At 45.0% G+C, this 12,817-nt stretch overlaps 1 protein-coding gene across 7 annotated transcripts in view; it reads right to left on the reverse strand.

The window, feature by feature from the left end:
- fam135b (family with sequence similarity 135 member B) overlaps positions 1–12,817 on the reverse strand; it is a 528,209-nt gene that overhangs the window by 71,200 nt on the left and 444,192 nt on the right. For all 7 annotated transcript variants that reach the window (XM_070895461.1, XM_070895487.1, XM_070895479.1 and 4 more), the window contains one exon: positions 10,335–10,489. In XM_070895461.1, coding sequence (XP_070751562.1) covers positions 10,335–10,489 — 155 coding nt within the window. The remainder of the gene's footprint in view (positions 1–10,334; positions 10,490–12,817) is intronic.

Consider the following 12,817-nt stretch of genomic DNA (forward strand, 5'->3'; position numbering starts at 1 on the left):
AGCCAAGCTGAAGCCACTTACGAGTGAGACTCTAATTTAGTCCCAAATTGGTAGTTACTTTTCTGCTGTGGGCTTGAGACTGCTTGTCATGGCTGAGGAAGTTTTTTTGTGATTATTTTCCAGAGAGAGAATCTGGAAAAATTTGTGACTTTTAATGCTGCTTTTTTAAAGCATGGTGTTTCCAGACAAATTAAAAAGAGGCTGAGGCAAAAGGTCGTTAAGATGCTAATGAGCTAGCTGTGATTCTGTTACCTCGGAGATTGTAAATAACCAATTCATTAGCTTGCCTCGGCAAACACCTTATAACCATTGTACTGCAAAACCTTTGATCCTTTCTAATGGCTGTGAACAGAGAGATATAAGAAAGAGACTGGAAAACAGCCTGGCAGGCAGGCTACTTGGAACAGAATGGCTGCAAAGGCAGTCAGGGTTGTTAAGGGGTAAGCTGACAGAGCTTTTGCCAAGATGAAGAAGTTAGAAATGCTAAAGAATAGTAAGAAGTCACCTGCTGAAGTGAGATGACCGATCGACGTGTGCTACCGTGACACGTTTCTTATGTAATATTGGGACATATTTTGCAGTCGAGGACTTCCCGCAGGCGGATCCGGAGAAACTCGTGCTCCTGGGCCTCTAGGCATAGGCCTGCGTAAAGGCCCTCGTATCCCAGGGGTATATGCGGTTCGCAAGCGTCCCTGGGGTCACGAGGGCCGGCCCAACCAATCAGAAAGGAGATTCCTATTATGCTTATGGGGATTCCATTTACGTGCGGAATAAACATAAGGAATAGGAGCAGGAGTAGACCATTTGGCTCCGCTCTGTGGTAGAGAATTCCAAAGATTCACGACCCTCTGAGAGAAGAAATCCCTCCCCATAAGCTTAATAGGAATCACATTAAAAATACATTTACACAACACTGAAATAAAAAAATCATTATATGTTTAAAATTAATACAATTTAATTAAACATTTAAAGCAAAAATTAAATTTTTTTGGAAAATAAATTTAAACATTTTTCAAGGGGCTAAAAATACAAACTTATTTTACAGGTTTTTGAATGTTAAAATGATATAAAAAATTTACATTAATATTTATTTTCACCCTTACGCTAGTAAGAATTTCATGGACATTTGCTGGGCAAATAGCCCAAACCTGCGCCAGCAAATGTCTATTTCCCAAAGATGCGGAGGATCTGTCAAGCTGAAACTTGACAGATCGCAAGTTCCAGGTTTTTGCGCATGACATGCATAAATGCAGAACTTGCAGGGCACTTATGATACGTACGTGGTCACAAGCCCGGAAAATACGGGCCATTATCACTCTAAGGTATGTTCTGCAGACTGAATGAAGTGAGCCTAGTTCTGTATCTTCACCTTACTGTGAAATTAAGCACATCTGGCCCTATGTCACCAAGTGTTTGTTTGGTCTTCCCTCAGGTATTACTACATCCTCGGGTCCTACAAACGGATTTATGACAGTGTGAGTCAACTTGCACAAAAATAAGATGCTCAGACCACTTATGGAAGCGAGTGAGCGACTGCACCACAGTATCTGAGAAGGTATCTATGGCAGACCCAAATTTGTAACACTGCTCAAATACATTCATGTAGAAGTCTTACAGTTGAAAAACAGAGGAGACATTTACTGCATCAGATGGGGCTGAAAATCAAACAGATCCCAACAAGTAAAAAGAAAAGAGTATATAACCTACTGCTTTACCCAGTTCCCCATAACTCCTCTTCTTTAATAGTTAATGTAGAATTAACTATTGAAGAAGAGGAGTTTCAGTTCACAGCTTGGAGGGATTGTGCCTGAGGTGCAGGAGCATAGTATATTGGAACTTCAACATCCTGCATCAGGCAGTGGGGCTTGGGTATGTGCCCTTGCACTAGACTGGTGTGTCCCTTGACTCCGTGTTTAAGTCCTAGGGCTAGAACCTCCATAATGGGCGCTACTTCCGGCGTGGGCAGTAAAAAAGGGTTTTCAGATCCCCAGCTTCTTGCCCATTTTCAAAGCACCTAGTCCCCATTTTTGAAAACGGGCGTTACCGCGAGCGATCTGAAATGGGCGTTAGCGTTAAATTTTTTGACCTTCTGCCGTAAAGTGTCGCCATCCTTAGCAACGCTCGATTCCCGTGATTCAGGAGGTCAAGGGATATCATGACATGCGCAAAAGAGGGAACAGAGAGAGAGAGGGAGCTCAGAGGCACTGAAAGCATGTGTGGCTGTGGTGTGTGCTTGTCTGGCTGTTGTGGGAGGCATGAGGGAGATTCACCAGCAACAAAAAGCCTACTAAGAACCAAGAACATAGTTGGCACCGAGTTTTTGTCTAACAAATAAGATATAACATGGAAGCGATGGAGGAGAGGCCCTGGAGCTGGTAGCCAGGAACACTGGTGGCAGAGCGCGGCACTGCACCCCAAGGTGCCGCACCCCCATTGCCAATGACACGAGAGCCAGGAGCAACATCTTGCTTCTGGCTCGGAGCACATTCCCACCTCGGGACCATCCTCTCCCGTATCCGTCCAAGCAGCGCTCGGCCGTCACCCTCCTCCCCCCCCACAAGGAAGCATCGCCTGAGGATCTCTTCGACCAGGCAGTTTGGAGTCAGGAGGGGAAGGGGAAGAGGTGGGGAGGAGAAGCCGGGGGGGGGGGGGGCGGGGGGGCGGGTGGAAGGGTTGGTTTCATACAGAAATACTGATGATTTCAGACTAGTGTTCGGTTTAAATGTTTTTTATTTCACAAAACCTTATTGCGCATTGGCTCAGATAGCTGCACCATTATATTAAAGGTTATAATTTCACTTAACTTCAATCAACTTAAACTGTCACCAAGGTGATGCCCACCATTGATATATCATCTGCACACCCAGCAGTTTGTCAGCCTTGTAAATAACACCAATGCTCTTTCAAGCAAAGCGATCATTGATGAGCTCCTGATTATAAGGCTCTTGCAGCTATCATGCCACCACGGGCCCTTTCATGCAGTCTACAGGGGGGCGGGGGCATGGCTTCAGGGTCAGCCTGATAGTCTGGGCCAATTTCAGCATTCGCCTCCTCGTCCTCCTCTTCCTCTCTCTGGTGAGCTGGACTGTCAGATTCATCAGGCAATTCTTGTCCCCTCCTGATAGCCAAGTTGTGCAGCATGGAGCACACCACCACGAATTGAGCTACCTGCTCAGGGTGGTATTGGAGCTCACCTCCTGAGTGGTCCAGGCATCGAAAGCGCTGCTTCAGCACTCCAATGGTTTTCTTCACGATATTGTGAGTTGCTCTGTGGCTCTCACTGTATCGCTTCTCGGCTTCGGTGTGGGTGTCACGCAGGGAGGTCATCAGCCAAGTGGCGAGGCCATATCCTTTGTCACCAAGCATCCAGCATTGACCTTGTGGCTGATTGTTAAACAAGTCAGATACAGTGCTCTCATGCAGGATGTGAGCATCATGGATGCTGCCCGGAAATTGAGCATTCACTGCCAGTACAATTTGCTGGTGGTCGACAACCAGTTGGACATTCAGGGAGTGGAATCCCTTGCAGTTCCTGAAAACCTCAGCATCCTGAAAAGGTGCCTGCATCGTGATGTGCACACAGTCTATTGCTCCCTGCACCTTGGGGAAGTTTGCAATTCTGGAGAATCCTAGAGCCCTCTCACTGTGCCTCCCTGGTCATAGGGAGACTGATCAAGTCCCTCCTGCATGCGTACAGGGCTTCAGTGACCTGTCTAATGCAGCGATGTGTGGCATGCTGAGAAAGTCCGCGAATGTCACCAGCTGTGGCCTGAAAGGAACCCAAGGCATAGAACGACAGTGCCGCGGTGACTTTAACCTCGACAGACAGTGCAGTACTGATGGTGCTGGCAAGCTGCAGATCTGCCCTTATCAGCTGGCATACCTCAGTGATAACCTCTTTGTGGAAGCGCAGTCTCTGAAGGCAAGTCGAGGTACGAATGCTTCTCCTTGTACTTGCGGGGGGTGTAACGTCTGGTCTTCCTCATCAGTCTGTCACTTCTTACATTGGGCACGTAATGCAGTGGAGTGTACCTTCGGCGATCTTGAGTCTGCTGCATGTAATTGGTCACCAAGAGAGGGTGAGAAAGGACAGGCCCCAGTGCAGTAGCTCCCTGTTTTCCACCAATTGGTCACAAACAAGGAATGTCCCAATGAAGACGTCTATTAAGTTCCAATCGGTCACAGTATGGTCAAGATGTTTACATAGAAACATAGAAAATAGGTGCAGGAGCAGGCCATTCAGCCCTTCTAGCCTGCACCGCCATTCATAGAAACATAGAAACATAGAAAATAGGTGCAGGAGCAGGCCATTCAGCCCTTCTAGCCTGCACCGCCATTCAATGAGTTCATGGCTGAACATGAAACTTCAGTACCCGCTTCCTGCTTTCTCGCCATACCCCTTGATCCCCCGAGTAGTAAGGACTTCATCTAACTCCCTTTTGAATATATTTAGTGAATTGGCCTCAACTACTTTCTGTGGTAGAGAATTCCACAGGTTCACCACTCTCTGGGTGAAGAAGTTTCTCCTCATCTCGGTCCTAAATGGCTTACCCCTTATCCTTAGACTGTGACCCCTGGTTCTGGACTTCCCCAACATTGGGAACATTCTTCCTGCATCTAACCTGTCTAAACCCGTCAGAATTTTAAACGTTTCTATGAGGTCCCCTCTCATTCTTCTGAACTCCAGTGAATACAAGCCCAGTTGATCCAGTCTTTCTTGATAGGTCAGTCCCACCATCCCGGGAATCAGTCTGGTGAATCTTCGCTGCACTCCCTCAATAGCAAGAATGTCCTTCCTCAAGTTAGGAGACCAAAACTGTACACAATACTCCAGGTATGGCCTCACCAAGGCCCTGTACAACTGTAGCAACACCTCCCTGCCCCTGTACTCAAATCCCCTCGCTATGAAGGCCAACATGCCATTTGCTTTCTTAACCGCCTGCTGTACCTGCATGCCAACCTTCAATGACTGATGTACCATGACACCCAGGTCTCGCTGCACCTTCCCTTTTCCGAATCTGTCACCATTCAGATAATAGTCTGTCTCTCTGTTTTTACCACCAAAGTGGATAACCTCACATTTATCCACATTATACTTCATCTGCCATGCATTTGCCCACTCACCTAACCTATCCAAGTCACTCTGCAGCCTCATAGCATCCTCCTCGCAGCTCACACTGCCACCCAACTTATTGTCATCCACAAATTTGGAGATACTACATTTAATCCCCTCGTCTCAATCATTAATGTACAATGTAAACAGCTGGGCCCCCAGCACAGAACCATGCGGTACCCCACTAGTCACTGCCTGCCATTCTGAAAAGTACCCATTTACTCCTACTCTTTGCTTCCTGTCTGACAACCAGTTCTCAATCCACGTCAGCACACTACTCCCAATCCCATGTGCTTTAACTTTGCACATTAATCTCTTGTGTGGGACCTTGTCGAAAGCCTTCTGAAAGTCCAAATATACCACATCAACTGGTTCTCCTTTGTCCACTTTACTGGAAACATCCTCAAAAAATTCCAGAAGGTTTGTCAAGCATGATTTCCCTTTCACAAATCCATGCTGACTTGGACCTATCATGTCACCATTTTCCAAATGCGCTGCTATGACATCCTTAATAATTGATTCCATCATTTACCCACTATTGAGGTCAGGCTGACCGGTCTATAATTCCCTGTTTTCTCTCTCCCTCCTTTTTTAAAAAGTGGGGTTACATTGGCTACCCTCCACTCGATAGGAACTGATCCAGAGTCAATGGAATGTTGGAAAATGACTGTCAATGCATCCGCTATTTCCAAGGCCACCTCCTTAAGTACTCTGGGATGCAGTCCATCAGGCCCTGGGGATTTATCGGCCTTCAATCCCATTAATTTCCCCAACACAATTTCCCGACTAATAAAGATTTCCCTCAGTTCCTCCTCCTTACTAGACCCTCTGACCCCTTTTATATCTGGAAGGTTGTTTGTGTCCTCCTTAGTGAATACCGAACCAAAGTACTTGTTCAATTGGTCTGCCATTTCTTTGTTCCCCGTTATGACTTCCCCTGATTCTGACTGCAGGGGACCTACGTTTGTCTTTACTAACCTTTTTCTCTTTACATATCTATAGAAACTTTTGCAATCCACCTTAATGTTCCCTGCAAGCTTCTTCTCATACTCCATTTTCCCTGCCCTAATCAAACCCTTTGTCCTCCTCTGCTGAGTTCTAAATTTCTCCCAGTCCCCGGGTTCACTGCTATTTCTGGCCAATTTGTATGCCACTTCCTTAGCTTTAATACTATCCCTGATTTCCCTAGATAGCCACGGTTGGGCCACCTTCCCTTTTTTATTTTTACGCCAGACAGGAATGTACAATTGTTGTAATTCATCCATGCGGTCTCTAAATGTCTGCCATTGCCCATCCACAGTCAACCCCTTAAGTATCATTCGCCAATCTATCCTAGCCAATTCACGCCTCATACCTTCAAAGTTACCCTTCTTTTAGTTCTGGACCATGGTCTCTGAATTAACTGTTTCATTCTCCATCCTAATGCAGAATTCCACCATATTATGGTCACTCTTCCCCAAGGAGCCTCGCACAATGAGATTGCTAATTAATCCTCTCTCATTACACAACACCCAGTCTAAGATGGCCTCCCCTCTAGTTGGTTCCTCGACATATTGGTCTAGAAAACCATCCCTTATGCACTCCAGGAAATCCTCCTCCACCGTATTGCTTCCAGTTTGGCTAGCGCAATCTATGTGCATATTAAAGTCTCCCATTATAACTGCTGCACCTTTATTGCATGCACCCCTAATTTCTTGTTTGATGCCCTCCCCAACATCACTACTACTGTTTGGAGGTCTGTACACAACTCCCACTAACGTTTTTTGCCCTTTGGTGTTCTGCAGCTCTACCCATATAGATTCCACATCATCCAAGCTAATGTCTTTCCTAACTATTGCATTAATCTCCTCTTTAACCAGCAATGCTACCCCACCTCCTTTTCCTTTTATTCTATCCTTCCTGAATGTTGAATACCCCTGGATGTTGAGTTCCCAGCCCTGATCATCCTGGAGCCACGTCTCCATAATCCCAATCACATCATATTTGTTAACATCTATTTGCACAGTTAATTCATCCACCTTATTGCGGATACTCCTTGCATTAAGACACAAAGCCTTCAGGCTTGTTTTTTGAACACCCTTTGTCCTTTTAGAATTTTGCTGTACAGTAGCCCTTTTTGTTCTTTGCCTTGGGTTTCTCTGCCCTCCACTTTTCCTCATCTCCTTTGTCTTTTGCTTTTGCCTCCTTTTTGTCTCCCTCTGTCTCCCTGCATTGGTTCCCATCCCCCTGCCATATTAGTTTAACTCCTCCCCAACAGCACTAGCAAACACTCCCCCTAGAACATTGGTTCCGGTCCTGCCCAGGTGCAGACCGTCCGGTTGTACTGGTCCCACCTCCCCCAGAACCGGTTCCAATGCCCCAGGAACTCCAACGACCTGCAGAGTACATCTGAACTCCTCCGAGGTTGAAGCACAACAGCCTTTGAAAAGAATCATCATGTGACGTAGAACATGGCGTCCACAACGCTGTGATTAGTTCCAGTTAGTTCCACTTTTTCTGGGCGGTTTTTTGGGCGAGCGATATTGTGGGCAATATGTTTGCGAGGTGGTGAAATTGACGCTGGCCAGTCTCATGGCCGCTAGTGTTGGCAAATATGATCTTTACGACAATAAAAAGTGGGCGGCCGGTATTATTGAATCTCGGCGTTAATTCCGTGCGGAACGTAACGCTGGGCGATATTATGGGCGTTGAATTCGCCCATTCTGCTGATTCCGCCCCAAAACAGTGGGCGGGTGGTAATATATTTTCCCGGCGTTAATCACATGGGGAAAGTAACACTCGGCGATAAGTTTCCTAAAAATGCCCGTCAGTTTCCATTTTGTGCCAAAATGGGCGATCTATGGGCGTTATACGTCATTTCAGCAGTAAAATGGGCGTTAAGTGAATTTAAGCATTCAAAAAAGTGGAGGTTCTAGCCCGTAGTGTGTAACTTGAATCCACAACCTTCTACTCAGGGAAATGAATAACTAAAGTTAATCCTTTAACAAGCTGAGTGACAGTAGCTACAACTTGGTTCGTAAAAGCATACAAGCTGGCATTCAAACTGAGGGGGTTTGTCTCTTTCTTCTTGGGAGTGCGACATTATACTACCAGAAATGTTCGGCTGCCAGAAATTGCAATTCATATAAGGTTAGAAATTGCTGTTGACTAGATTAGTGAATGAATACTTAATGCATTTGTTTGGCATTCCTCTGCTCATTATTTTAACAGTAAACTAAAGGCATAACACCTCTGTTCAACTACTGACTAGGGAACCATGAAATCATTTTGCCAGCTCATCTTGTTGTTATAAAGGGATGGCACGGGATATTGTCTCAGGCTGAAGAACAACAATCTCTCCTGTAAGTGGATCCCAGGAGATGACCTTTGCTGCCCAAAATCTAGTCATATGATAGCATGACCATTGGGTGGGGGTTGGGGAGGGAAGGGGAGTGGTTATAGCAATGAATAGCCCCTTTTTAACGTGTACTGGACTATAATCTCACACGTGTCCTCACATGCGTTTTTATCTTCCAAAACTCTATAGTGAACACATAGGAGTAATGATTACAGTGAATTCAATTTATTTTGTAGTATTCCTCGCAACATAGAAAATAACAAAGCATACCACACTGCCCCTGTTAACAGGCCAAATATAACTTTGGTGACCAGCAATTTCTCTGAAATGGATTGGCACTAAGTTGGAATTAAAGAGCAAATCGCCACTCCCTGGGCCCAAATTTGGCCCACCCGTTTTTTCAGCGCATTCACCGGAGATGCGCCGACTTCCTAGAGTGAAAACGGCGCCGAAAAGATCTCCCTGGATTCTGGCCGCTCTGTGGCCTCTCCCATGGCTTGGCATGGCGTGGTCGGTTCATTAAGGGGCGGAGCTAGGGCGCTGTGTGAAAACAGTGCCGGCAACTCAACGCATGCACACTGGAGGTTTCGCGCATGGGCAGTAGCTCCTGCCCCCAGCCGTGCTGCAGTGTGGGACCCGATGCATCCCGCCTCTATCCCCGGCTGAATGGCCTCACAACGCGCGCTGGGCTGGCTGCTGGAATAGTCAGAGAGAGTCAGATCACTGGAATAGAGAGAGAGAGTCAGATCACTAAATAGTCAGAGAGAGAGTCAGAGGGAGTCAGTTAGAGAGTCAGTTTCCTGTGCTCTCCAGCCCGGTCATCCCGCCCGCACCTATCCCCGGCCGAGTGACTTCTCGCAACGGCCGGCCCGCTGACTTCCCGGGCTGAGTTAGGAAGGTAGGACTAGAGTTTTATTTTTTTTTATTTATTATTGATGGTTTTTATGCTTCTTGAATGTTGTGAAGGTGTTTAGTGCTTTGCATGGTCCTTTCCGCTTCCCTCCTCCCCCACCGCCCCAATCTCTGGCAACCTGCGCTGATTTCTTAACTCTCTGCAAGGGTTTTCTGTGCGGCCGCAAGTGGCCACATACGCTGGCCTAAGTTAGTTTGGAGCAACTATTAGCTGTCCAAAGTGGCTTGAATGGCCAAAACTGGCGTAGGTGGCTGGTAACGTCCCCTTTTGAAAAAAACAAAACTAAACTAGAAAAATACTAACTAACTTACTTACACTGGTGCAAATTGAATGTGCAAAATGGGGATTTTTAAGATATTCCAGAAAAATTAAGTTGCTCCAAAAAAAAACGGAGCAACTCCTGGCCAATTTTGGGCCCCCTGTTGGTCCTTACCAGACCATGCAAATTGATTCTGTGTTTCCTTTCTTAGCTGGACTGGAAGCCAAATGATGGACCTATGATCCTCCCTCAGCTTTCCGTGCCCCAGGACTGGCTAGTTCAGCTGCAAATCAAACCAGCTACTACCCTGCTAGGTACAAGCTTCCTCAGAAGCATGCCCTGCGCCGGGCTCATATGAATGAAGCCACAGCAGCAATCTCCCAATGTCCTCACTGGGATGTGTTCACAAACGCCATCGTCGCAAACTGCTGTGGCAAGAACTGCAATCATGGCTCGACGTTGCAGCAGGATATAACTTCTTTTGGCTAAATTCTAATCCGCATTTCTATATACAGTATGCTATGGATTTAATCTCTGCTTAGCTTAGTTTAACTTAATAACAAACTAGTTAAAAATTATGAAATGCAACAATCACCAACAGTAATTTCTAGGCTAGAATCTTATATAATTAAATAAAAATAACCTGTCTATATAATACATATGTAATAGAATGGCTGAGGTTTAAAAAAAAAAATCAGAAAACATGACAAACCTTTGGAAATAGATTCTACATATCTGTCTTCAAATATAATAGGAAGATTGCTCCAGTCTCCATCTATATCCAGACACTCGATGGGCAGAGGAGGCATGCTGGTGAGGTAGGGCGAATTTCTGACAGCTGCCGCAATCTGACTGTGACTTTGGATTCTAGGAGCAGGAAATGCATGAAGAGAGATTTAATGCTCTTACAAGCTGGTAACTAAATATCATTTATGTTGAGTAGGATGAGCAGGTCTGAGGATAAGGCTTGGATGGTGGCTGCCCACAAAAGACATAATGCACATTTCTCTCAACTTCTCAATACTAAGCTTCTTCTAGAAACTGGAAAATTAGCCTGACTTCTCAGCACTCAAGTTTAATTCAGGCTTAAATTCCTTCCTTGGCCTGCAAAGGTTCTGACCAATGATATGGATTTAGTTTTACCTGTTGGTAATGACTGCAGCCAGATACAAAGATATTTCAACAGTTCACCTTAGTGATAAAATCACTGCTGAAGGTGTAGAATAGAGTAATGGCAGGACTCACTTCCACAAATGGAAGCTGATGCTGGGTCAATTGTTAATTTTAAATCTGGGATTGATAAATTTCTGCTAACCAAAGGTATTAAGGGAAATGGGGCAAAGATAGGTATATGGTGTTCGGTCGCAGAGCAGCCATGATCTCATTGAAAAGCGGAACAGGTTCGAGGGGCCTACCCCTGTTCCTATGAATTATTAACACACTCTCTGTTTCTTGTTGCTTAAAAACCACCAGAGAATAAGTACATGAAAGGCTGGCTTTAGCCATCAGCCTTTGCTCAGTAGTAGCATTCTCACCTCTGACTTCCAGCCCCACTCCAGAACTTGAGTACAAAATCCAGGCTGACACTTCAGCATAATATTGAGGGAATGCTGTACTGAGTGAGGTGTGGTCTTTTGTGTGAGACATTAAACCAAGGCCCCTCTGTCCTATCTGGTAGACGTAAAAGATCACATGGCACTATTTGAAGAAGAGCAGAGAATTTCTCCTGGTATCTCCATGCCAGTATTTATCCTTCAACCAACATCACTAAAAATGCATTACCTGCTCATTTATTTTATTGCTGTTTGTGCGACCTTGCTGAGCACAAACTGGCTGACATGCTTCCCTACATTACAACAGTGACTACACTCTAAATAAAATTCTTCTTTGGCTGTACGGGTCTTTGGGACATACAGAGGTAGTGAAAGGCGCTGTATAAATGCAAGTTCTTTCTTTCTAGCTGCACACCATTTTTTTTTAAAACAAGAGTATTTCTCCTCTCAGGGATGGCTGGGGCTCTGTCCTTAAGAGGGAGATCAGTGCCAGCCACAGCTAACCTTGTTAATTGATGTCAATCTATGCACAATGTAATGGGAGCTGCCTAAAGATGGACTTATACTACAGGCATCGGTTCTATTCTGGCCAGAGAAAGGCTGCAGTTGAAACACATTGCTTTTTATTTTTCACAGTTAAAAGCTTAAGTATGACAATCAACTGTGATTTTAGTTTGTTTGTTTTTTTTTGGGGGGGTGGGGGGAGGCGGCATAGCAATTTCACTTTAAAACATCCCACCCAGATTTTTGTTCTCTTTCAAATACTATCAGGAGGCAAGGGCCAATGACAAGATTTCAATCTATCCTCTCCTTACAGCCAAGAGTGGCCAGTTTATTGGCCCATCTACACCAGGGTGTCATGTTCTCATATTTCAACTACCAGCAGTAATACAAAACAGCTCTAATGGTAAGTCGGCACATTTCCAGTCAGCAGCCACAATCATTCAGAACATGATTTGGGGATTGATGTTAATCATTTTTGCCTTAAGGTTTGCTTATCCCTGCCTCAAAGTAAAACAATCAATGTTTCATTCTCATTCGTAGTCAAATTCGATAATACAGCTGTACAGCTGAACTTTTGGAGCCCGCTTTACATAAAATCATTCAGTCTTGATACTTTTCTTTGTTTTCCTTTAAAAGCCAGTAACATTTTTCACCTTGTAAAGACACAATAGTGCCGAGGACTTTATTGTTTTTCTTTCAAATGTCTTGTCTCCTCTAATGGAGGCACTGAATTATCCTTGGGCACATTAGATGTGGATGAAGGGAGAGCATGTACTGTAACCAAATTTGCTGATGATACAAAGATAGGTGGGAAAGCAAATTGTGAGGAGGACACAAAGGGATATAGATAGGTTAAGTGAGTGTGCAAAAAATTGGCAGATGGAGTATAATGTGGGAAAATGTGAGGTTATTCACTTTGGTAGGAAGAATAAAAAAGCAAATTATTTAAATGGAGAGAGACTACAAAATGTTGCGGTACAGAAGGATCTGGGGGTGCTCATACATGAAACACAAAAAGTTAGCATGCAGATACAGCAAATAATTAGGAAGGCAAATGAATGTTGGCCTTTATTGCAAGGGGGATGGAGTATAAAAGTATGGAAGTCTTGCTACAATGGTACAGGGTATTGGTGAGACC

The sequence above is a fragment of the Pristiophorus japonicus genome, chromosome 1, assembly GCF_044704955.1.
Source record: "Pristiophorus japonicus isolate sPriJap1 chromosome 1, sPriJap1.hap1, whole genome shotgun sequence".
Classification (NCBI taxonomy): Eukaryota; Metazoa; Chordata; class Chondrichthyes; family Pristiophoridae; genus Pristiophorus; species Pristiophorus japonicus.